Below are 26,665 nucleotides of genomic sequence, written 5' to 3'. Positions count from 1 at the left end.
TACCTTATTATACATCAATTTGACACGTTCCCTGAAAATTTGAGCGAAATCCGTCGGAAAATTTTTGAGAAATTGACGTTTTAGTGAAGTCATGTTCGCCATTTTCGCCTAAAAAACGGCAAAATTTCAAACGCCGCTAACTTCTTCATTTTTAAAGGAATCAAGTCGTAACAAAAAAAGGTTATACGTGATTCTACTTTGTCTATCAAATGGCTATCTCGGTTTTTTGAAAATTTTGGATTTTGGCCAAAATTTTTCCAAAAAACTGACTTTTTTGGGAAAATATTTATAAAATCCAAAATTTTGAGTTTATCGAAAAAACCGGAATATATGTCAAAGAAGTGGTCTATGTGCACCTACATACCAATTTTGAGAAGAATCGGTTCAAAAATGTGGGAGTTATTCAAAATTTTATGACGTCACGACACACAAAAATTTTGAAAAATGATTTTTTTGGAAGTTCTAGACTTCGTACGGAAATAAAAACAGCACCATTCGATTCGCCGTGAAAAACTGCATCGGATAGACACCTTTTTAGGCCTTAACAACCAACTTCAAAATTTGACCTCACTTGACCTGACCTTGACCTGACCTCGACCTGAAATTCATCCAGAGGTGGTCCATATCACTTATTGAGTGTGCCTATTGAATTCCATGAGTAAAATGACCCATAAAACATGTGTCGCACATGCCCTTTTCTATATTTTGTTTTTGGTGACCTGACCTGACCTGACCTGACCTTGACCTTGACCTTTGAATGACATTGTGTGCAACGAATATTGTCTTGGTAGTCTAAGAACACGTTTTGGGCAATCAGTCTCAGTCCATTCTTCGGCAACTACGGTGCAAGGCCGATACTGTAGAAACTTGCATTTTGTACCCTTGACCTGACCTTGACCTGACCTCTGACCTACTTAAGCAAAAAAAATTGGGCTCTTAAGATCCGCCTTGTTGAGAGCTTTCGATTGCCGTTTTCCCCGTCTTTCTACGACCATCGGTTCGGAAGTTAGACAGGGGGGGGGCAGAATCTGCCCCCCCCCCCAGCAGGGCGCGTATGGCTGAATAGCCCAGCGGGGCGCGGGTTAAAAGTAATTAAAAAGTAACTGTACTCTCATAATTAAAATCGAAAATCATAAAAAAGGCCAGATAATCTTGAGGAGCTTTCGGCTTAAGCCGTCTTCCTGTTTATAAAACAGGAAGTGTGCTGTTTATAAAATATTTATAAAAAATTATCTATTTATTAAATAGAGTGAGTTGAAGAACGCATAAGCCAAAAGCTCCTAGAGATTATCAGGCATTTTTTTACGATTTTTATTTTCATTTTGAGAGTACGGTTACTTTTTATTATATTTTTATGTTTGACAAGTTCTTTTTAACCCGCTGTTGGGCTCTGCCGAGCAACGCGCCCCGTTGGGGGGGGGGGGCCATTTTGGCCCCCCCCCTAAGATCTCGAGAACCACGCAACGTAGCGACAAGCGGCAAACGGTGTTGGATAGCCCTATCAGGGAACTACCTTGTGACCCAATTTTATTGACCTAGGTCAAACCGATGACGTCACAGGTCAGGTCAAAGGTCCAATTTTCACCGTTTACAGGCATTTCAAGAAATGCGTTGTAAAATCGAGTAAAATGCATTTCATTGAAAATCATCGATGGGGAAATGTTCTTCAAACACATATTTTGCTAGTTGAGGTCACTGATACCAGGTCAAGTCACTGAGGTCAGGTCACTGGGGGGTCACAATATGAAAGTGTCGTGTGATACATGTTTTATGGTCCATTTTACACGACAAATGCGATTATGTGGGTCAGGCAGCCTTTGGGGCCAGCTTAGGTCACGTTTTGGTCAAGGTCAGGTCAAGGTCAGGTCAAGGTCAGGTCAAATAAGGTCAAATTTCAAAGTTGATATTTTTGCATAAAATGGGTATCGAATCGATGCAGCTCGTCACGGGGAGTTCAATGGTGGTCTTTGTTTTTCCGTACGAGGTCTAGAATCGCTAAAAATTGAGTTCAAAAATTTGACGTCATCATTTTTGAACAGTTTTTTCGCTATAACTTGGCCAAAAAACGAGATATCGATCTGAAATTTGGTATGTATATAGAAGAGCGCAGGGACTATCACATATATTCCGGTTTTTTCGAAATTCGGAAAATTTTGGATTTTTTTTTTTACTTTTTCTAAAAAAATCAATTTTTTGAAATTTTTTGGGTCAAAAACCCAAAATTTTGAAAATCCGAGATAGCAGTTTTGTAGCGCCGCTTTTTGTCTATTAGACCATATAAAGAACTTTGAAATTGCTTGATCACTGTAGATTTGGTGAGCGTTTCAAGATTGCATGTTTTTTGCTCATTTTTGCTCGAACATGACCTCAGTTTGACCTCAATAACTCCTGACATAAGGTGACCTAAGACTTGAAATTTGGTGTGAAGGTGTCAAATTGATGCCCGGAAAGGTACTGAAAATTTGGCGGCGCTGCGCGCCGCCGTTTTCTTGCTATTCAGGAAAAACCACAGGGGGGGGGCCAAAATGGCCCCCCCCCAACGGGGCGAGGGTTAACACGTCTAAGGAATTCAAAAAGCATAATTATCTTGCTTCTATGATGTCTGCAAAAAAGAAAACATGTTAATTATTTAGAGATTTTTACTCTGCAGTAGTGCAGTTCAACAAATGCCTACCACAGCACAGCCTTTATGATCCAGCCTGAACCATAAATCAGTTGACCATTATATAGCCGTTTTTGGATGAATCTCAAGTTTACTAATCCAATTTCAAAAACAACAATCTTAAAGCTTGTATAAAACCCTACAAAGTTGAATTAATGGGCCACATTAATATCACTCTGGGACTGGGTTGCACTTGCAGGAATCCAAATGTCCATGCGGCATGCACATTGCGCATTTTCAATAGATATAAGAAAGTGATGGGAAGACAAATGGCAATTTATATAGGTACAAGAAATCAGATACAATACCCACCTTTAACCTTTGACTGAATGAGTTGCTGCATGTAGTCATCGAGCTGAGCTTCATTTGGGAGCTCATCCCAATCATCGTGTTCGAATGGCTCCCCTAAACAGTCCCCGACAAGGGACCCAACCATACATCCCTTGAACTTGGATGCCAGTAATGCCTTGTCCATGATAGTATGGCAATTTCTTCCTATATTATTTTCCACATTTACCACGTATCTCAACCTCCTTGCTACAGATAATCCCAAACTCGCTCCGAAAGACACCATCTTCATGGGCGCCGCCATGTAAATATGAACGCTTAGACTAAAACACTGCTATTCTTTGTGTGCTACCCTTCGGGACCCAGAAAGATGTATCACGGTATTGTGGTCCAAATTACCATAACAGGCGCTGCAAGTTTACTTCTTTACATAAAGTTTCAATAAAAGACTTCAAATTAATTTCCTTTGTCAAATCCAGGACTGTTTCTGTGCTTGAATATCTATCATTTACGTTCCCAGAAAGTGCAGCGTTTTACCAAACAAGAGCTTGAGTAAAACCGTTGGTAAAGCCTAAAACGCTGCTAAACGTTGTCAAGCGTAAAACCATGCAATCAATGCAATACAGAACGCACGCTCGTTGAATTAACTAGACTGATGGGTACCGTAAATTAAATGGGTTTACCTTACATAATTTTGGGTTTAGTTTCATTTGCTTTCCGAACAATATCTTATTTCCCATTCCTAATAGTACCTATTTATCGTACCTTCCTGTACGATTCGAACCCGCATCCTCCCTGACCCTCACACTACCTTTTCTCGGCTGGTGTTGACCTCCACCGGCTCCACCAGCTAACCGGTGGTGAGTCCTCGCTGGACTAACGTGTCCACCTAGATGACCGTTCGAGCAGAAGGGCGGGCTGACCACTCTGACCGCAAAGACTCCGTTTGTTCCGTTTGTATTGCCAATAAACATCAACTCGCTTCACTGCCCTCGTGCGTGGGCGGGCCGCGACTCTCGCAGCGAACACGCGCGCTCCCGGCCGGGGAATGAGATCGTCTGTGGGACGGACGGGCGGAGACACTCGGAGTGACACACACCGCGGTGACACACACTGACACACTGACATGGTGCTGACACAGCGGCCATGCGTCAGCCGAGGTCACAACCCATTTGCGGGATACATATAACGTACAATAAAAACTGTATAGCTGAGCGATAGGTAGGTAAGTCAAAAGTCAAAAGCCTACGAAGAAACGTCATTAAACGTACAAATTGTGCGCAACAAAGTTTCGCTTGGGGTAGACTCGAAGTGATCACACTAATCCGTTTGAGAAACAGACCTATCAAAGTGCTTCTGTTTATCGAGAGTAAAACTGAGTTCCAAAATCACCAGTCGCAGGATTTCTAGAGCGAAATCGGTCGGCGAGTGAACAGAAGCTGCGCACATAGCACCCGGTCAGCCGGGCGGCGGCGTTCTCAGTCCACTGCAACCGTGTGGGCTAGTCTGCTCGGCGGTCAGAGCTTCTCATATCAGTCGACATCAGCGAGAGGCTCGCTACCGCCAGTCGACGACGCGCAACACAGCATATTGCACATTCACTGGCGTCTTTGGCCGTCACGTCTTTGGCTTGATGGGCCGCGCCGGCCGCTTAGTCGGGAACACACTCAGTCGCTCAATCATCTACACACTCACTCACTCACCCACTCACTCGCTCACTCACTTACGCATTCACTCACTCATTTACTCACTCACTCACTCACTCACTCACTCACTCACTCACTCACTCACTCACTCACTCACTCACTCACTCACTCACCCTCACTCACGGCACAATACCTATAGCGAACAATAAACGGCTTCCCTGTTAACTAGCTTATCATACGGTCAGTCACAGGGCTTAAAGATTAAACATTTAACATAAAACAGTATCAACAATGTAGCCATTAAATCACACCTCATGACACCTAATATAAACTTCCCCCTCAGTATGTACTGACACGGCGAAAGCAGCCCGCTCTTGTACTTTTCATCCAGCATTCAGCTTTGACCTCGCCCTGCCCTGCAGCTGGCCCGTTGACATCTCATAGGTAATACAAATAGACATATAGTTACATGCGATGCAATTTCAGTGAAATACATTTCTGGTGTCACGGTGTGCTGAGTACGCCAACCGCTGGTTGACTTCTAATCTGATCGAAATTCTCAGAGAGTCGCGACGCAAGCAAGCACCACGGGCGCCTGACCAACGGTCAGTTACCCACTGTTGGTCGGGGTGACAGCCCAGTCGGTCGGAAGGTCAAAGGTGGGTTTCCTGGCGACCTCAGAGGATCTTTGACGGGCCCTTGGTGGTCTAATTAAGTCCCTGGTGGTCACAGACGGCCTTGGCGGATCTTCAACAGCCTTAGTGGGCTCCTGGTGACCTCAGAGGGGCCCTATGTCCCTCAACGGGACGGTATCAGCGGACCTCCTTCACTGACCTCAGCAGGGCCATCTCCCAGTGTGTCCCCGGCGCTCAGCGACCTCAGCTGGTCTGAGGTCGACACTGTTCGGGTCACAGCCGCTCTGTGAGCTGCTGGCACCTTCTCTCGTGGATTGCAGAGGACGAGAGGACGTACACTTTTTGCCGTGCTCTCTCCTACACAGCTACGAGCTCAGCGTTCCCAACTAAAGCCTAAGGCCAGCCCTGGGGCACACAGCACGAAGCTCAAGTTCATCCTTCCTCCGCTAGACGTCGCGTCGGAGGGCTTCGGCGCGCTGCGCTGCCCGCCGGCCGACCGGCAGTAGCCTGCGTGACACGTCGAGAGACCCATGTCGTCCACTGTCGACCAGAGAGCCAGCGCCCCCGGCAGAGATGGTGGCGCGTTTGGACTCAGCCGACATGAAGGTGTACTGGGTGCCGATCCGGGTGAGCGCGCCTGACGGCTCGGCCTGGGCGCACCGACAGCACGGAAACAGACGGCGTAGCAGCGTGTCCACCCACGGGAAGCGGCTGTAACAGAGGGAGAGGGAGAGGTCAGCTGGAGATGGAGGGAATTAGGTCAGTTTGGACACATGGTAAAGGGAGGAGGTCAACTGTAACAAACGGTGGAGGGCGACTGGCGAGGTCAGTCGGGAGACCGGCGGCGGCTGCCATGAGGCTGACACAGCCGAGCGGGGAGAGCTAGACGTTTGACGCGGCTGGGTGATAATGGGGCACGGAATCCTGGAAGACAGGTGTGTTTCAGTTCTGGGTCTGGAGTTTGTGATGAGGACTGAGATGACACCCGTCTTTCTGAGTTTCGCTATAGGTTAACAAGGGAAGGGAAGGTCGCTGCTCACAGCTCAGGGTCCAAACAGCGAATAAATTCACAGTCTAGCGTAAATTGTAAAGAACGGTCACAGATGAGTCTAGCGCTCGGGCAACACGGGACTGTCCCTTTGGAAGCACACGGGAGTATGTACCTAATTTCTGAGCGCTGAACACATATATTTAATTAGAGAAGAGCTTGGCTGCCTTCGGCGAGAGATTCGCTCAAAGTTGCTTAGCTATTCAGGACATACGATCAACGAATAACTAGGAGAGTGGTGCTGCGTTAGGAGTTTCACTCGACCGTTAAAACATACTTATCAATCAGCAACAGACAAAAAGTGTATCAGTAATTATTCACAACGGATATATGTACAAAATATTTACAGTGTATGATGTAGTTGGTAAATGTCAAGCAATGATAAAAAAGATAAACGATAAATAACGTGTGTTACTACCTACTGTGCATCGTCACTGGTGAACTTAGGTACCTAGAGCTGTTGTTGAAAATGCACTCATTGTATCTCTGAAATTAACGATTTTTCATGAACAAAAGAACCAAACGCCTAGAAAAACATCAGATTTTCACATTTAACATCACAGGTCAAACGTCCAAATCCCATTGCCAAAAACGAAGGGCGGAGCGTACCAATATCGGAAAACAGTATCACAACACAACATTATCAAAGGTCAGAGCAAAGGTGAGGGGCTGGGCTGCTCGCTCCGCGCGGCAGCTGGTAGGTAAAATTGAGCTCAGTGATGTAGTGAGCGACCGCACAGGCAGAAAATGACAGACACGGCACAGTGTATAAAGCGCACCTCTCCGTGAGCGGAGACGAAGAACCACAACCACGCGTGCCCCAGACACTCTCAGAACTTTACGCACTCCGCCCAGGGTTAGCATGCGCCGCCTGCCGGCTGGCAGGCTCTGTGTCGGGATCAGGGGCGGTGCACAGATCAGCAGAGACCACACAAACCGGAGGTGACAGGAGTAACATACGGCGTCTGCTCTGTGAGGCCCTCTGGCGGCCGTGCAGGTGGCGCCTCTAGTGGCGGACGCTGCTGCGGCGTCCGAAGCCTGCGACCGGCCGGGTACAGGGTTACGCGGCGACTCCCAGTCCCGACCAACCAAATGCCACCCCACTGACCTATCCCAAGAGTCAAGACAACAGTCACACGGTACTGAAGGGTATAAGTCATTAGTGGGCTGAAGCAAGCTCCCTGGGAGCCAGCGGCGGCAGGGAGGGGAAATGGTGTGAGGCCCGATATTAGCAGTCACACTTCGCCGTATACCTATGTCAAAAAAGTTACTTCAAATCATAACGGATATGAAGTGAGCCACTGGCACTGAGACTGCCTTGCATTCGCGGTAGAGCCTGGCTTTTCATCAGACCGTTACCAAATTATGAAACTGGGACATGTGGCATTCGGCTGATATGGAAGGCAGTAAAATCGCTCGGTAGCTTCTCAGATTTCCAATATTCTAGAAGTGTGCCCCGCGGATCCAACAAAGTGCAGCTGTGGTCTGTTATATGAAATTCACCTATATAGACGCTGCAAGACGAGGGTTAGGTGTTACCTGATCCCGCTGTGTTATATTTCCCCGCATTTCTGTAGCTCTTCTGAAAGCACAGAGCGGTAAACACCGCCCCCGGGCTCCCCCAGTTCCATGTGTAACTCTCCATTGCTAAACAGAACCGCCCTAGAGCAGCGCGCAGAGCCTGCCCGCACTGTCCACCGCCCGTGTGGAGGCCTGAAGCTGCTTCACTGACTCACCGAAGGGCTCTACATACGTCGCAGCCGGAGAAGATGCAGTAAATGATGGGGTTGGCCGCCGAATTCAGCGGCGCCAGGCTCTGGATGAAGGTGCTCAGCGCCACCATGGTCTGCGTCTCCGGCAGCAGCTTGAAGACTTGGAGGAAGTTGAAGATGAAGTACGGCGACCAGCACATGATGAACACTGCGACGGAAGATCGACGGGTTACACAGGTCACAGCCCACACAGAACACAACTCACAGATCACACAGGTCACATGAGTTACACAAGTCACAGTTCTCAGTCTCACAGGTCACACAGGTCACGCAAATCACATAGGTCGCGAAGTTTACGCGAAGTTTACGATGATCATCGCAACGCTGTAGCTGCATTGCTTGGTGAGAGACCTAAATAGTCAAAGTTGCATGTGAATGCTGAGGCAAAAATGATCTATATATATATATATATTGTGCTTTCTTACCTGAGATGATGACAAACGTCATTTTGACCGTTTTAATTTTGGCCTTGGGGATGATTCCGCGCGAGCTGGCCCTCTTGGTGTCTCGGTCAGCCTGGTCGTCAGCGGCGGTACTCCGACGACCTGACGACAGAGGGGTGACAGGTCACCAGCCAGCCCCGGGAAACGGAGCTAGTGAGCGCAACCTGCTCGGTGCTCGCTGCGGCGGTGGTGACTGGTGTAGATAGAGTGGGAAAGCTGCCGACGGACACGGGAGAACAACAGCGACTCAGGACGCCTCTGGGAACGGTACCTAACTGGAGAAAGACTGTTATGGACATCACACAGAATGGGAATAAACGCCATCCAGAGGGAATCATATGTAATTAACATAGCAGTTCTTAATTATTTGATATTTCCATTCTTTGGCATTGAGCGAATGCTGTCCACCGATGTAGAGCTAGTCGCCGTGGAATTTATTGTTGCGCTGGATGCCTCTGAGGGCTCGGAGTCTTCATTCTGGTGCTCAAAATGAAAAGGAGAATCTTTCGAGTAGCCAGTAAACGTAAAAGAGACGTCGCCTTGTCGAACTAACCGCTAACGTGTCGCCCGAATTTCGAGCTTGCCGAGCTGCTCTCGATAGGGTCTGTCGAATGACTGACTGGCTCCGAACCCCAAGGGCCCAGAGGCTTATAAACTACGTCGACTGCCTCCATATAATGCTGAGAACGCAAGTCTGGCAATGTTGGAATGTAATGATCAAAGCCATCGTCTCATATGGGCAGTTTTGTGCGTGTGTTTTGATTTGAGTCCGTGGACCGTCATCTCTGGAGATATTTATCCGTGACCGGGGGCGGACGTCCGCTTGTCCGCCTTGAGAGTTTCCTTTCTTTATTTAACCCTCGCCGGACCTATTGGTTTTCTACATACGCGCCGGCCGAGGGGGGGCAGGGTACGAATGATATGGCAGGGTACGACCCCCCCCCCTCGCCGTTTCGCCCCTGGTGGAGCTAGCGCGTCGCGGAAAAAAACGAGCGTGTGCGCCGTTACGAGACGCAGAGATTGGTACCCCATTTTAAGGTCCTAGGTCAACCGGTGACCTCTGAGGTAAGGTCAAGTGCCCCAAGGTACGGTTCAGTTTTTGGTGAATAACTTCGCAAAAAACGGCCGCAGCGCCGCGATTTTGGCAGCATCGTGTTCGCCTCGCTCAGGCGCGTCGAATGATATACTTTTTGTTCGGGTCAGGTCAACTTGGGGTGTTGACCTCAGGTCAAGGTCAGGTCAGCACCCCCAGGTCACGAAGTTGGTCGAAAGAGGTCATGTCATTGGTGGCTTTCTTGACTCTCTAGCTCAATTTGATCAAGAGTTATTGACGAAAAACTAATATGACCTTGATGACGTCATAAATGACGTCACGCAAGGTCAACATTGCAAAAGTGACGCATCTAACCTTGCAAGGAGTGCATCAAATCACGATTCTGTGTGCTTGAGATAGTTAAAGATCGTTCCCGGCGCCAGAATAGCAGTTTTCATTTTTCCCCATTGACTTATGGTGAGGTCACGAAAATGACCTGACCTCATATGACCTTTAGGAAAAATCCGAGATATACAAGTTGTGAGACTCATAATGGATACTAGATCCTGCAAGTTTCATTTCCCTGTGACATCTCCTTTGGCAGTGAGGGCGTTGCGAAGTTGCGACATCTGAAGACCGTGCAGAGGTTCACTTATGACGTCATAGGTCAGTGACCTGACCTGACCCAAAAATGCGGTTGGTGTCAAAAGATCCGGCTTGGATCAAAGGTCAGGTATGCCAAATTTCAGCTCTCTATCGCCAGCGCGTTCGGAGCTATCGCGAAAAACCCTAGGGGGGGGGGGGGCGGCACCCCCCCCCCCCCCTCGGCCGGCTTGGGTTAATTATCTTGCCCTTTCTCGTTCTCTGAGTGAGAATGGCATTCGAAAAGAGTGAATTTGACCGGCATACTAATCTTCTCGTATAAACTACCCCATTGAAGTACCGCGAAGCTCAGAAGTTGGAACTGAAGGCCAAAGTCGCTGAATTGATATTCCACCGAAGATGCACTGGGTGAAAGGTATATCGACGGCGAACCAATACCACTTGGAATTTGTGCTAGTTATATTCAATGTAAATATATAATACACCCATGCATTGGTTGTAGGTATATAACGAATTTACTAGGGTTGTAATGTCATGAAATACTTCGTTAACAGGTAAGAAATAGCGATAACAAACGTATATAAAGAGAATTTTGCGATCAAACCATGCTTGCACCACCTACTAAGTAACTAAACACGTAAACATTCGAAAACTGTACTCATCCGTTGCCATTCATTCATTAAAAACTACAATGTTTTATCGGGCATTCAGTCAATTTTACATACATATATGAAGCTAATCGTCCAAAACCCCTATCCAGCAATGCACCAAAGAGAGGGACACGAGCCACGTGACTGGGCCGATGGCAGCGCTTCCTGAGTAGGTACGGCACCATCAGCATATCGCAGCGCGCTCTTGCAATGTACTCCGGTGGATGCGGCCGCGGCCATTAGTAGTCTGAGCGGCCGGCGGCGGCCGGCAGAGCCATTGTGCCGCCGACGACTCAGTGTAGCACACACGGTGTCGGACCACCACACAATGGCCCGTTCACGGCGCATGGGTCGGGGAGCGGGCGCCCCAGGTCGCAGAGCGGGCGCCCCCAGCGGCTCCAGATCACCCCACTCTGCCCCGGCCGCCAGCGGGCAGACGCCAGTACCGCGTGCAAAGGAGCCAGGCATAGATAGAAATGAAGGCAGAGCCTGCAGCAGGAACGTCTAAAGGGATTTGTATGTGCTGAGTAAGGAAAATGCTTTTGAGGCTTGGATGCGGTTAGTGAATGTCTCAAGACGTATCTAAACGTGCTTCAGAAGCAGGGATGCGCCACAGCTTATATCTGGGCATCTCCTGATCTTATCTTGACAATAGCCCGGGAGCCGCTATTTGTCCGGGAGGCTGGCAGTTTGTCTGATGTTTGTACGTCGACACAGCTCGGCAGTAACGTGATAAAGCGGAATAGCTAAAAGTACCCACGTCGGTTAATATACAGGCCTTTTGGGACGCTAAATAGAGACAAGCTAAAAGAGAGAATTAGAAGAGCAGCGAGAATGGTAGTAAATGAGTGGAGAGAGAGAGAGAGAGAGAGAGAGAGAGAGAGAGAGAGAGAGAGAGAGAGAGAGAGAGAGAGAGAGAGAGAGAGGAGGATGAGGAGGAGGAGGAGGAGGAGAGGGAGGGAGAGTAAAAGGGACAGAGGAGAGGATTAAAAGTGGAAAGATGAGAGCAGACTTTGCCTGCCATCTCTGCAGACTGAGTGCCGGCTATGCTGAGCACGTCTGCACTGCTGCAGCGTCGGCCGCGGATAGCGCCGGGACGCCAGCCTCGAGCCGAGGCCCCGCTAACAGCCGTCCGACAGCTCGGCCCACCTCCCTCTCTCTGCAGGCGGGGCACCAACAGCTCGGCCCGTATGCCTCACGTCGCCCCGGACTGTCAGCGGCTGAGTTCCCGACGCGCCCACGCCCGCCAGCCACGGCCGACCGAGACAACTTTTACCGGGGCCGCCGGCGTCGACAGTCGCTACCCGGCAGTTATGGCTCCGACAGTCGGAAATCCAGATCGGACCTAATCGTTGGGCGCCGGCGAATTTAAATATGAGACGGCACGTCGTGGGCTGTCATAGACTTGAATAACCGCAATTACCTAAAAGTAGACGACCGCAAGTTAGGTAATTGCATGTCAAAGTATGAAAAAAGTCTCGGCAACTAATCACAAAAATGTCCAGACCAGGCCCAGCAAGCTCCAGCGTTATCAACCACTATGATACTTATCCAGTGAAAATCGCACGTTACCTGCGGGCAGGGAGGTTTTCTCGGCCGCGCTGCCGAGCTCCTTTCCCTTCCTCCAGATGGTGATGACGATGATGATGTAGCAGGCGGCGATGATGACCGCCGGCAGTATGAAGAGTGAGGTTGCCGTCAGCGACATGTAGAGCTGCCAGTTGCGTGGTGAGCCGACGTCTATCCAGCACTCGATCCGAGGAGGAACTGCAGAGAACACGCGGGTCAACCGTCACTTTGAATAGTGGTGAGAGAGAGAGAGAGAGAGAGAGAGAGAGAGAGAGAGAGAGAGAGAGAGAGAGAGAGAGAGAGAGAGGAGAGAGAGAGAGAGGAGAGAGAGAGAGAGAGAGAGAGAGAGAGAGAGAGAGAGAGAGAGAGAGAGAGAGAGAGAGAGAGAGAGAGAGAGAGAGAGAGAGAGAGAGAGAGAGAGAGAGAGAGAGAGAGAGAGAGAGAGAGAGAGAGAGAGAGAGAGAGAGAGAGAGAGAGAGAGAGAGAGAGAGAGAGAGAGAGAGAGATGAGACAAAGAAATGCTATAGATAGATGTTCGATTCTCGGGCTATAACGAGACACGACGACATAACTGAGAAAGGTTTCATTAGCCCGACTTGGATAAAGAGTTGCCAGTGGCTTGAGATTGTCGTTTTTTTAGGTGGATATCCATCGACCTAGGTATTTCTGACAAACCACCGGCGACTCCAGCGCTAATCGATGACAGGTATACCTGTCATCGATTAGCGCTGGAGTCTGCGCTGGGTTGGTGCAACCTATAGGTTGCACCAAGGCCCTTAAACTACCCTAAAGGCATAGGGTATCACAGCTCTATGCCGCCTGAATAAAATTCAAAACAGCCGTTCGCTAACTTTGAGAATCACTGAAGAATGTGTGTAACGTCAGCAGACTGTTCATAAACTACCTGCATAGTTGCAATATCTGCTACGCAGAGCTTGCAACGTCGATAATATCTACTGCATTGAGCTGATGTAGGTAGTGCTAAGATCACAAGGTAGTGCTAAGAACACACCACTAGGCCGATCAGTTGCAGCGTGCTGCCCAGATAACCGTCGTCACCCGGATATGCTCCCCGGGTCAGTGAAGGAACGTCTGCTTTGCCTTATTATCGTTCACTGTTCTACGCCGTACGTCGTTTATTTTCAAAAGTTTGCGCATCTCCGTGCAAACTTCATCTTGTTTATGAGACGCCATGTTTTTCCTTTTGTTCCACGATCCCAATCGTTATGTCCTATTTGCACATGTTCGTAACTTGAACAAAACAAGTAAATCGAACAGATGTCAATGAACGTTCACTAGCGGATCAATACAGAAGTAGGTACTACTACGAATTTCGTCCTCACCACGAGATGTTTAACAGTGAAAAGCAAGCAAAAAATTCAAGAGCAGACTTGAAGAAAGCAATGACTTTACTCAGACGAACGTCGTGGATGCACAAGCACTTACTTATTGTCACATCTATGCTAGCATGCACTAAAACTACTTGCATTCACTTTTTAAATTTATGAGAAGGGCTTATAATAAGCTATAAAGCACAAGCCAAGCAAACATGCTTCTTTGCAACCTACTCGTGTACTGGGTAATATTTGTAATAAACATAATAGAAGTTATATCACACATGACTGATGACTCTGACTGGCGTGCTTTATCATTATTAAGCTTTCTCTCAAGTGAAGAGTTGAACATAACAACTGAACTGGGCCGGACATCAAATGTGTGTGAGGTAGTAAGTTTTCGGGCGACTCGCAGAGTTTCCGGTTGAAGGCTTATGAAGTGAAGACCAGTGTAAACACAATGCTCTCCATGCTGTGGTCATTTATTTTAGACGTGAAGTAACTAAGAAGATTAAAGGAGTAATTAAGATCAAATAGACGCACAGTCATGTGAGGGTGTCATCAGGGGACCTGGCTGTGGAACGAGACGGCACAAACGCAGTTTTATGGGAAATGGGCGAAATACAAACTATGCAGCATTCTCTATACCAGTAGCGGCGGAACACCTTCAATTAAGGGGGATGGGGGGGGGGGGGGCACTGCCGACTTTTGGTCCTTCTTGCCATGCAACGCCCATGATAGGGCTAATGTTAAAATGGCAAAATCAAGGGGGCACGGTGCCCCGGTGCCCCCCCCCCCGTTCCGCCGCCTATGCTCTATATTAGCTTCATTCTATTTAAACAAAATCCTCCATTTTGAGCTGGGAAGAACATTTTGATCAACCGCTGTCTACTGACAAACGCCGCCTGCAGAGGTAAGTACCACCATTTCATGATGATTATGATATGTTTTTTTTCGCATAGGTGTGAAAGTTTATGTTTTATACCAATATTGAAAAGTTTGTCCATCACTCAGAAAACACTTTGAGAACATTTTTGAATAAGGGCTCATATGAGTGCCAAAACAGGGCTCAAATCTGTATGATTTTAAAATCGGGATCAGTTAGGCGCCCTTTTCGGGCTCAAAGTACATTAGCCCCGAAAGCGGCATCAGTTCGTCTTCCTTTTCGGGCTCAATTCGAGCTGCGTTTTAGGGCTCCATACGACATTCCGCCATTCCGCCTTTTGCTGTTTTCAGTGCCATGTGTTGGTGTACCTACCGCCGTGATTTCAAAATGAATGGTAAGTTATTAGTTATCAGTTATCGCTATCTTTTAGAAAAAATCAAGATGTTGATGCTCATGCCATTTTAATCCCTTATCAATTAAAATTGTGATGGCATTTGTTCAGAAAAGGTCTGATCTACAATTGTGGCGCCGTTGATACGAATACGCACGGGTTTGATTATTCGTTTTTCTTGTATTTGCGCCACATGAAAGCATCATATCTGGATTCAGGATGTCAAATAGTGTAAGAATGTGCAAAAATTTTGTCTGGTTCTTCGTGATGATGTGATTGAAGCAATGCTTTCAAGGGTAGGTAAGGATTTTGTTACTTGTTCGTAATGGTTATCTTGATGCTCAACTAAAATTAATCCTAACCTTGCCTACTAACCTATTAAGTTAAACTTAGTACCAATACCTACCAACCTACAACCTATTTGGATCTTTCATATACTTATAACATGCTGCTGCTTCTGCTAACATGCTGCGGAATGCTGGTTGACATGATGGAATGCTGGTATGACAGTGTTCCATGTTTCAGAATTTTAGGTGAATAACCACACATGATGGGGAAAATGTTTTCATCCTAAAAATATGACAAGTGGCTTTATTTCATCTTTGCTAAAAAAATATGTCAAAAGTTTGATTCAACAGCCAGCTGCCAGGTTACGCATGACTTGACAGTTGATGCATCTACTCTACATCATTTCATTTCAGATCCTGTGAAGGTTCTGACAAAATCTGAGGTAAAAATGGCATTATGCAGTTTTGCAGAAAGACTAAATCTATCTCATTTTGTCTTCAGATTTTTTTTATTGGGACACCCAATTGAAATCCAATTTTAGAACACTGTGACACCATGCCTGTGTGCCAAGTAAGAGGAAGGGTCTACAAGTATACATCAAGATAACCAATTATGGACAAGTTGAGACTTGAGTCATGAGCTCTTATTTGTGGTTACAATACCTTCAACTGCATGATTTTGCACAACTTCCATACAGGCATCCAGACTGGAAAAGGTTCAAGTCCATACTTATTCTGGTGCTTGAATATGGCAGTTCAAAGATGGAAGGCATATGATGCTACAAAATGAAAAAAATAATTCAACTTACAAAAAATAGGTATTCATATCTATCCTAAACTAAACTAACCTAAACTTACCTAACCTAATCCAACCCAACCCAACCACCCCAACCAGCCCAGCCCAGCCCAACCCAGCCCAGCCCAGCCCAGCCCAACCCAACCCAAAACCTACAGTCTAAAACCTAGAGCTAAAACCTGCAGCCCAAACTGGAAAACATCCATATGGTACGCCGGACGCCCGTGAAGCCGTCATGCGCCGAAGTTCGGCGCAAGCTATTTTGCAATTTGCGCTGAAATTTCTGCATTATTTGCGCCGAAGGTTAGTGCCCTTTTGCGTCAAAATTAAGCCACTTATACAAAAAGCACGTTTACATCTGCTGGCCAAGGTTTTATAAACCAGACAGAACGCTCTGGGCCTTAACCACTCCTGACTCCCATGTTTGAGCGTCCAAATTAGTTGATGTTTCCATGGAAGCTGAATACCACAATACGTGTAGCGCACTGTAGCATCGTGCCGTGAAATAAGGCTCGGGACGGAAGTTCCGGGGTCACAAAAATTGGTGTGGCGGTGTTGTCGCGGCTGGCGGGCTCCAGCAAGGGGTTTAAGTTTACGACACCACTCTTGTTTCAGGAGAGGTGTCAGCGATTCGAGACTACTTGGGCATGCGGGCAGCGGGGTCGGCGTGGCTGCCTGCGGCTGCGGCCACACATCTTGGCGTCCTGGAGGCGGAGATGCTGATGGTGGCATGAGTCATCACTGGCTGCCCGATTTCCATGCTCCAAGACTCGCCGTGAGGGCCGAGGCGGGCGTCGTGCCGATGGAGAGATGAGGAGGGATGCGCTGGCATCGCGCCTACTGGCGAAGGCGCTCTCCCTCCCGTCGGAGGACCCGCCGCGTCGTGGCGGAAGCCCCCCCCCCCCCAACCGTGACTGAAGTCAGTGACCGGCTGGAGAGAGCGCGGGGGAGCGGTGTGGGACCACTGGAGTGGCGCTGCCCGCCGAGGCGCGCTTATCCACGAGACTGCCCCCGTAGACGCCAACAGACGGCGTCACGGTCCACCTGGACCTGCTGCCGATCGGGGCGTCCGCGACAGCGAGGAGGAGTGCTGCGGAGGCGTGACTGGGAGCGCTCCCCCAGCGTGCGACGTGGGCCTGGGTCGACGGGTCTGCGACCGGGGGAGTAATAGGAAGGCGGCGCTGGGGTCCTCACCGAGCACCCAGACAGTACAACATTGGTACTGCGGGAGGCGGCGGGGAGGATTTGCTCCATTTACCGATCTGAGATGGTGGCGCCCAAAACGGCAAAGCAACATCTCCTGAAGCACCCGTCCTTCGAGGAAGACCCCATAATCATTTGCTCAGACTCGCAGGCGTCGCTGGCGACGCCACGAGGTGGACAAGTGGCCCAGACACCCCCCCCCCCCCTCATCCCCTAGGTGCCGCCATCTGGTAGTATATGATGGCCCTAGTGGCTGTAGGGGGCCGAAGAATCCACCATAGAAGGAGGGCGGCGATAGCCCGATTAAGCTGGGCGTCCAGTGGAGCCTCGGCTCTATCATGGGCATTGGGCAAGGACTCTGCGAGCACCCCCGTCTCCTCCATCTTCGACGGCACTCCAGTCAGAAAGCTGTCCCCACCCGAGTTTCCCAGCAGCATGGGCCACATGAAACCGAACAGCGCCGAGCCGCTCGACGCTGAGGACCAGGCGAGAGTAACAGTGAAAAGGTGAAACGCTCGAAACGGCGCGCGCCGCCGGCCGAGGGCGCCGAGCCGGCCCAGGCCGGCTGCGGGTCAAACAGAAGCCGTCTCCGCGGCGGCCGCCCAGTGACAGCGACTCGGACTGACGTCGAGGCACCGCTGCCGCCTCCGCCGACCAACCCGCCGCCCAGCAAGGGCAGTTTGAAGGCGGCTGCGCCGGTGAAGGTGGCGCGGCCTGGCAGGGGCCGCGGCCGGCCCACTCCCAGCTACCCGTCCCGCGAGGTGCTCAGTACCACCGACTCGTCCGATTCTGAGGCAGCGCCGTCGGCGGGCCGCCGCCAGCAGTGACGACGACCGGCTGGCGGCGTTCGCGCGGGACTTGTCCGACTCCTGGTACTCGGACTTGCCGCCCAAACTGGACGCCGGCGGCGTGAGCACCAGCAACGCCAATAAAAAGTCCACCTTCATCCGGCTCTTCTCGCACCGTGTCAAAAGGACTACGCCGCGCGGCCGGCCGGCCAATTCGAATGAGCGCAGCGAAGGGCACACGTCCCCGACGGCGGCACTGGCGCCTCCCGCCGCGCCGCTGCCGGCGTTGCTGGCAACGCCGATCCAGGCCCATCGATTTCTACTGTTTTGTTGCCTACGTGCCGCTGCCGCCGCTCAGCCAGCACAATGGCGTGCCGGTGTTGCGCTGTCGGATCGAAAAGCGGCTCGTGCAGCGGACGGACGGGTGCGGCCCGCGCGATGAGCCGCCGCCGCACACCGAGCTGCGCCGCGCGGACGTGAAGGTGGAGCTGGCAGCGGCCTGCTCAGTCCCCTCAACGGCGTCGACCGGCTCTCCGGCGATTTGCGGTCAGAAACGCCGCCGCTTCTGGGACCAAGGTGTCAGAGCGCGGCGCTGCCCGTGAGACGTTAAGTTAGCACAGGCAATGTCGTCTGCACTCCTTGCAGTTCATGTTGAATACACAACCATGTTGCGAAGTAATAGGCGCCGGGTTTTTCAGTTCATAGAACTTTTTCCCTGGCTATTACACCCCACAACCGAACACTGACACCTTGCACAAGTATGACTGTGTGTATGAATGTTAATAAATACATGAACCAATGTTGTGTTTTCGGTTCCAGTACCTTCTTTGGGCACCTCGGCAACAAGTAAGTAATCCGTTAGCTTTGCCACACCTAAGATAGGCTCCCACGTTGTTATTTGCTCCCGGGTTAACATAAACCGGTTTAACGTAACTTTTGCATCCCGGCCAAAATTGCCGGTTAACTGTCCCACCGTTCGAGACTGGCGCTAGGCTGGCCGAGCAAAAAAAAGAGTTTGTCCGCGGCTTCGTCTTATTCGCAGCTGCTGGACACGGGGGAGGGGGGAGGAGGGGCTGCATCGGACGAAAAGCGGGCTCTGGTATTAACTGGATTTTTTGCCAGCTGGCGCCGTATGGTGGCGCTAGCAGAGCTTCTTACATATCAATGCTAGATATAAAAGAATGAATATTTACCAATCAATTTTTCATTTAAAGCCATTTGAAATATTTATGTCCATCCTTCTACCGCGCTTAGGTATATCTAAAATTAAATACCTTTCGTGCGTCGCCAGCTGGCCAGCCAGCTGACGCAATCCAGCTTTTACCAAAGCCCCGAAAAGCGATGACGTGAGCCCTAATATTGGCTTCACCACACAATTTGAGCCCTCAAACTGGAATCAGGTGAGCTCGAAAATGGGGATCAGGCTGAAAACTGGTATCATAGTGAGACTAGTTTTAGAGCTTGACACCGATAATGGGTACTGACTGAGCTCTGTTTCTGCGATCAATGATACCGATTTAAGGGATCGTATGAGCCCATGTGGCGCTAGCTCAGAAAGTATTCTCGAAATGTGCTGTCTGTTTTGAATATGGTACATTAGCCCGAAAACTGGTCTCTGAGCCCGAAAATCGGGACACTGTTTTCTCAGTGATGTATTACTTGAAATTTAGATCCCAATCGCCTCGTTGTCAGACCAGGAGCTTGAATATTCCTTATCTAAAACAAATTACTGTCCGTGTACAGACTATATATTTCGCCAGACTCCCGGTAGTTCATATACCGGGTATAGTTCTAGGGCCATATAGGTCCGACTATCGTTCAAGTCGCGGTTGCAATAATTCAGTTGCGTCCCACATTTCACGCCTAAGCCATGTCGCACACTGCCAATTTAACGCTTTAATTCCTCTTCATATTCAGAGCCAATTTATTACATACATTTCTTTATTTTTTTGTTGTTGCTGCTATTACTGCAACATTCAATTACAAGTGCCTTTTGAGAGGTGATTCAGCGAATTACTGTTGGAGAGCGTGCAGCTTTCCTATTCTTTCCATATTGCCGTAAGAGCGATGGTCGTTCGCCCAGAAATGGTTGGTCGACGCGGCGTCATTATGAACGTTGTCACCCCGTCATGTCCCTCTATATGGAATAATTATACGGCTGGCACACTCCCAGAAGCACCGCTAGGTCGTTATGCGTCCCAAATTGACCTAGACGTCTATTCGGCTGGACACCACACTGGGCTTTTACAGTTCTGGCACGACCTGGCTGACTGAAGAATAGAATCAAAGCCCATGAAACCTGAGTTGGTTGAACTTCTTTGTAATCGATAAATAATCTGATGTTTTAAACGATTTTTATATTCAGCATGCAATTTTTGTACTTTTTGTACAGCACACTGCGTAGTAGGTATTCTTTTTTTTTCGACAAAACGGAGAATAACGCAAATACTATGCTATCGGTCAATCAGAAATTGTAACAGTATAGTAGGACGCGCGAGACTCCGCACCTTAGATTGGCATTATCATCGTATTCATTTTCCATCCAGTTTGGCAATAAAACCCAAAAGCTTATTGTTACCCCAAACACAAACTTTTGCATTTTGTTGCCACTCAAGGTGCATACGTTGTTTAGTGATAGATCCAATCGAAGGAGTGGAGCATGGCGCAACTATTTGCAGTGAATTCCGAAAGCATGTAATTATCCCAGCAGGCAAGTACGTGCTTATTAACGAACTTTGGGTCCCGCGCGTTAACAACAGAAACACAATGGCAAAACAGTTCCAAGTTTCTGATGAGCATGTGTTAATTGAACGAAGTTCCCTACGCGCGTTTCGGAATTGCAGAAATGAGGAAGGGAGCCAAAGAGCAGTCGCAACAAAGCTGTTTACCCTGGCTGAGCTTGACAAAGTTGGACATTTGGCGCAAAACTGAGCAATAATCATAAGTTACCTGTCAAACGATCTACGAATATGAGGACCAGAAACGTTCATCTGCAATTCTAGTTAGTTCGTCTTTTCACTTCCGCTGTTTTACAGGATCCGAAAACGCGAGACAAACAGGTTTAATTGAAACTTCTAGCATTTGGAAGGACTCCAGATCAATTCCCGCTGACCAAGCCCGGTCGTCTATTGGTCTGAGTCTCCCTGAGTGGCGCACGTGTATTGGCACTGGTCGCGTTGTCGGCTCAGCACTCGTGACCTGCGATTCAGCGACGAATAACTAGGGCCGGCTGACGGGCACGGCGCGGCGGCCGACGACCGGGTTTGATTTGTCCGCGCGGACCGCCATCCCATCTGGAGTTATGTGCGGCCGGCTCCCCGGTGGGCCATCGGCCGTGCCCGCTGCCCGAGGTGCGTGGTCAGTGGTCACTCGACGCACACCGCGCGGACGACAGTGGTAAAATGACCGGTCGACAGTAATAAAATGACCGGTCGCCAGTGGTAAAACGACCGGTCGGCAGTGGTAAAACGGCCGGTCGACACACGTACAGTGACCGGTCGACAGTCACACTGCGACCGAGCCATGGCTGCAGCAACCAAAGGACAGTCGAACGACCGACAACCGAACTGCGGTCGTTTAAACACAGACCGGTAGGGACCTGCTACTGCTGCTGTCCGACCAGCATCTATCCCCCGAACCAGCCGGGCCAGCCCAGCGGAACGACAACCCTACCCATCGCACCGAAACACCTAAATCCGACCCGCATCTATCCCCCGAACCAGCCGGGCCAGCCCAGCGGACCGACAACTACCCATCGCACCGAAACACCTAAATTCGACCAGCATCTATCCCCCGAACCAGCCGGGCCAGCCCAGCGGAACGACAACTACCCATCGCACCGAAACACCTAAATCCGACCAGCATCTATCCCCCGAACCAGCCGGGCCAGCCCAGCGGAACGACAACTACCCATCGCACCGAAACACCTAAATCCGACCAGCATCTATCCGCCGAACCAGCCGGGCCAGCCCAGCGGAACGACAACTACCCATCGCACCGAAACACCTAAATTCCGGAGACGTAGACAGCTATACAGCGAGCGTACAGCGCCCACCGTGTGCCGCAGCAGCACCCGCATGGCTGATGGCGCAGCTGCTTTGCCGTACTTAAGTGTTTGTCTGGTGAAGACAAGAAATGTTTTGTACATTATGCGACATTGCGATGCGACATTGACTAAATAGCATAAATAAAATAATAAATAGCATAATAAATAAATAGCATAAATAAATAGCACGGCAACATGAAGTCACATCTCAAACTTTTTCGGCACTATTTATAACAAATACTTACGATACGGCATAAAACATACACTCGTCAAAGGGAAATGTAAAAAAGTTATATAAGACTACCACGAAAACATCCATTATTGGATTCTTCAGACGCATAAGGTTTCCAGTTTCTTTGACAGCCGTGCTTTGAAAATATAACATTGGAAATATATTGAGAGGAACTTTTGAATACGGTAACGACAGTTGGCAACAATTTTTCTCGCAGTTTCCACGGTCGCAAACCACAAGTATCTTGATTGCTCTACATATAGTTACGTAAAATGTGGAAGCAGTACACTTGCTTGTACAGAAATAACTGAATCTGTACCTTTTCTAAATCAACAGTTCAAACGGAAGAAACAGACTTTCACAATTGCACTTGGCATTGCGTAACATCTGTAAAGCTCTTTTTCGTATCCACATCTCAATAACTTTCTGTTGTGGTAATAGTTCTCTGGAGCGCCGCTGCTGGCATCTCCGTTATCAGGCTGGCGTCGACACTCAGCCTCCGGTCAAACAATCGGGGAATAATGACCGGGGAGTTTTTCTCACCTCCCACCAGCTGCTCCCTGTACAGATACAGGTAGGGCGCAGAGAAGACCGCGCTAATGACCGGGGAGTTTCTCTCACCTCCCACCAGCTGCTCCCTGTACAGATACAGGTAGGGCGCAGAGAAGACCGCGCTAATGACCGGGGAGTTTCTCTCACCTCCCACCAGCTGCTCCCTGTACAGATACAGGTAGGGCGCAGAGAAGACCGCGCTAATGACCGGGGAGTTTTTCTCACCTCCCACCAGCTGCTCCCTGTACAGATACAGGTAGGGCGCAGAGAAGACCGCGCTAATGACCAGGGAGTTTTTCTCACCTCCCACCAGCTGCTCCCTGTACAGATACAGGTAGGGCGCAGAGAAGACTGCGCTAATGACCGGGGAGTTTTTCTCACCTCCCACCAGCTGCTCCCTGTACAGATACAGGTAGGGCGCAGAGAAGACCGCGCTAAGACACCACGCCGTGGCAATCAGCAGCCTGGCTCTTCGCCCTAGAACAAACAACATGGCCTTGTGAGACTGGTCAGGTATATATGCGTGTGCTTAAAATAACCTTTACGAACTTCCACCCTAGCTTTGTGAGCTTTAAACATGCATATTGCATAATGAAGATTGAATTTTGCATTTTGAGATTTCGGCACTGATGCTATTATTGCACCCTATTCCGGGCGGGCTCTGAAAGGTTCGATTCTGGGCGGGGGTCTTTTCGGTCCCCCTTCATATCTCAAAAATCACACATCGTAGCGACAAACGGCAAACGGCGTTTGATAGGCCGTTTAAAGATCTACAACTTTTACATAAAACATCTTCGGGTCAGGTCAATATTGAGGTCACCAGAGGTCATCAACGATAAAATGGTTTCGAATTAGTTATTTATATAACTTTTGAACTAAGAAACATAGAAACATAAAATTAATACATTTTTTGTTGCTCTCGTCGAGGTGATGTGAAATAAGTATGCGATGACCTTCGCAGGTCAATTTGAAACTTGACCCGAGGTCAAGGTCAGGCCATTCACCAATGAGGTTGTGGGGTATGGTCATGCTGCACACCAAACGACGCACCTTGACCAGGCGAGCAGTTTGGTACCACTTACAAGTCTTTAGCACCATCGTGTAGTGATTTATTGACAAAAACGATTTATGACGTCACATGACCTCAGATGACCGTTCCCGGTGCCCCTGTCAATAAGCGGCACCAGGATTATCACCGATGAGATAATCTTCCATAATACTGAAAGAATTGGGTGGTTTTGACTCATTTACACGAAGCAGGAGGCATTCCAATATGTTCCCATAGGCTTGCAATGTACTCGTAAAGGTCACGAGTCTGGCCTGACCTCAGGTCACAGATATAAAATTCTGAGATATACAAATTGCAGATACTGGTACCCTAACTAAAAGCTGAAGAGAAGAAATTGATCAGTCAAAAGCTCTAGCTCTGGCGTGATTGCAAACTTTTCTGAGGAAGGGTCAAGAAACCGCCTCTGGTGACCTGACCTGACCTGACCCGGCAACTTTTTTTTTGTCAAAATGTGCGCAATGAATGTTTAGGAAAAGTCACCGAGTATGAGCTTTCAATCTCGCGGCGTTTGGCAATGGCACAAGAAAAACCTGAGGGGGGGCCTTAAAGGCCCCCCCCGCCCGGAATAGGGTTAAACATAGCGTCTGACTCAAGAATCTCAGCACCAGATCTGAACGTCTCGAATCTTGGGCCTTCCTCTGACGTTTCTAAGTACTTTATCGCCTTCAGCGTCCAGTGTACCTATTTATTACAGTCGCCGCCTCACGGCAGCGGCGTTCATACTCACAGCTTCCGGTGAAGTTCATGGGATGGGTGATAGCGTCACAGCGGTCTATACTGAGAGCCACCAGCACGTATGTGGAGGAATATGTCACCAAGATCTGAAACAGTTCACATATCAGTTGAAAACCGGACTCATTACCAGTAAACGGCTGAACAAGCCGTTGGCTGGTTACTGGAACTGTAAGGTGGTGACCACTCCCCCTTTGGGACGGGCTAAATTTGAGCTAATTTCTGAGAAGTTAAAATCGCTGCTTTACCTTATGCCTATGGAATACGGTCGCACAGCTTTAAGGCTACAAAATGTCTTTAATAATGAATTTATTACTTTCAATTTTTCATTAAATCGAGCGCAGTACTTCCAGCAGGCAGCAGACAAAGCATTATTTACTCAAAATATTGTTGACGTTGAAGAATCACTTTAACCATATCGCTGAAATATATGGCCCGCCAGACTCGGGAGCACGGTGTCTGCCCACACCCAGACGGTTTTGTCATGGAATTTGCATCAATGCAGACGGAATCCAGCCTTTGCCTGTATTCATGTTGACATTTCGGTTGATATAACTCCGTTAAAGCTGGCATCAGGCCTATATTATGTGCTGAAAATCTTGCGACGGAGGCATGCATTAAAGATGACCATCGCCCTTCTGTCACGAAGCTCTGAATGGAGCATTCCACCTGCCTAGACACTTCAACTCGAAGTACTAAACACAAACAAATCACTGTTCTCCTTGGACCAGAGGCCAAGCGCAAAATCGAGCCCGTCGGCTTTGGAGTTAAATCACTCAGTAACTCAGCACAAACTGTTGTTTGTGTTTCGGCATACAGTTTCGAACGAGCCGCGACACTAGCTACATTCCAGCGGCTGTATGTACAACAGCATACTCACCTGAAAGAACTTGATGATCTTGCAGGCGACGTTGCCGGCGTTCCAAGAGACGGTGATCTTCCAGCCGATGTCGGTCAGGACGCTGATGAGGCCCACCGATAAATCTGAAACGGCCGCCGGTCGAATCGTAAGGTGGAGCAGCCACGCGCTCGTGAATCGGACCCACACCGGGTCGGGCAGCGCCGGTTCGACGCACGCTGAAAGACATGCTGACTCGGTTCATGGTGGAGAAGGCGCCAGCTCTATTCTGAACAGAAATGGCACCCTTCTTAATACCATGTGCATTGTGTTGTTTGAGAGAGATGATTGATTTGTGCGAGACAACGCGCTTATTATCAATGAAATGCAACTGATTAAATCAAGCACTAAGAAGTGGGCACTTTGTTCGTTTTACAATTGTAGGTATATCTAGTACAATTGCACAACAAACAAAATACAATTGCCAGTTTTCAAAATACAATTGCCATATTTCCAATCCAAAGGCATTCGCCCGCAATAAATGCATCCATGTTGTTCCGAGTGCAGTCCATTGGTGAGGATTGCTCCGGTAATTGTCCCGGTAATAGTCGCGGTAAGTGGCCGCTGTGCCGAGCTGAGGAGACTGCAGCGCCACAGCGGCCAGTAGCACCCGGCGTGTTGCGGCGCAGTCTATACTGCAGGGGTTCGGGAGCGCTGATCAGCGCCCAGGAGCTTAGCACTCAGCAACACACCGACGAGCTGAGGAACTTAGTTTATAGGCATTACTTCCAGCAAAGTATTCCAGGAATCTCTATCAGACTTCGCACTCCAGCAGGTCGAAAACACTTTGGCCGCCATCGAAGAAATAATAGTGGAAACTACGAAATTAAATAATTGAATTGAAAAAATGGAAACTGCGGAACACAACGGTGGAAACTGTGAAACGTGGCAACTGCGACATACCAACTTAAAGGTAGTGTGCCACCTTTGAAAGATTTCCCATTTTATTTTTCCTAGGATAAGAAGCTTCTGTTTTTACCTAATATCGCAAAAAAAATCAAAAATGGGCCTGGAATAGTGCCTTTTTCGCCTAAAAGTTTATCGGTTTTTAGATATGTATAACAACTGTAGTGGGCTCACCTGCAAACAGGCGTCGGGCAACA

The 26,665-nt window shown here is 48.9% G+C and overlaps 1 protein-coding gene across 2 annotated transcripts in view; it reads right to left on the bottom strand.

Annotated features, from left to right (window-relative positions):
* Nucleotides 1-3,898: 3,898 nt before the first annotated feature.
* LOC122387293 (cardioacceleratory peptide receptor-like) overlaps nucleotides 3,899-26,665 on the bottom strand; it is a 125,692-nt gene continuing 102,925 nt past the window's right edge. For both annotated transcript variants that reach the window (XM_043377393.1, XM_043377392.1), the window contains 7 exons: nucleotides 25,545-25,648; nucleotides 24,660-24,753; nucleotides 23,245-23,340; nucleotides 12,353-12,547; nucleotides 8,477-8,596; nucleotides 8,016-8,199; nucleotides 3,899-5,942 (listed from right to left, as the gene is read on the bottom strand). In XM_043377393.1, the coding sequence (XP_043233328.1) occupies nucleotides 5,678-5,942; nucleotides 8,016-8,199; nucleotides 8,477-8,596; nucleotides 12,353-12,547; nucleotides 23,245-23,340; nucleotides 24,660-24,753; nucleotides 25,545-25,648 (1,058 nt within the window). In that variant the 3' untranslated portion in view covers nucleotides 3,899-5,677. The remainder of the gene's footprint in view (nucleotides 5,943-8,015; nucleotides 8,200-8,476; nucleotides 8,597-12,352; nucleotides 12,548-23,244; nucleotides 23,341-24,659; nucleotides 24,754-25,544; nucleotides 25,649-26,665) is intronic.

Source organism: Amphibalanus amphitrite, unplaced genomic scaffold, assembly GCF_019059575.1.
Source record: "Amphibalanus amphitrite isolate SeventyFive unplaced genomic scaffold, NRLGWU_Aamphi_draft 000280F_arrow, whole genome shotgun sequence".
Lineage (NCBI taxonomy): Eukaryota > Metazoa > Arthropoda > Thecostraca > Balanomorpha > Balanidae > Amphibalanus > Amphibalanus amphitrite.
This window is presented reverse-complemented; position numbering and strand designations above follow the sequence as displayed.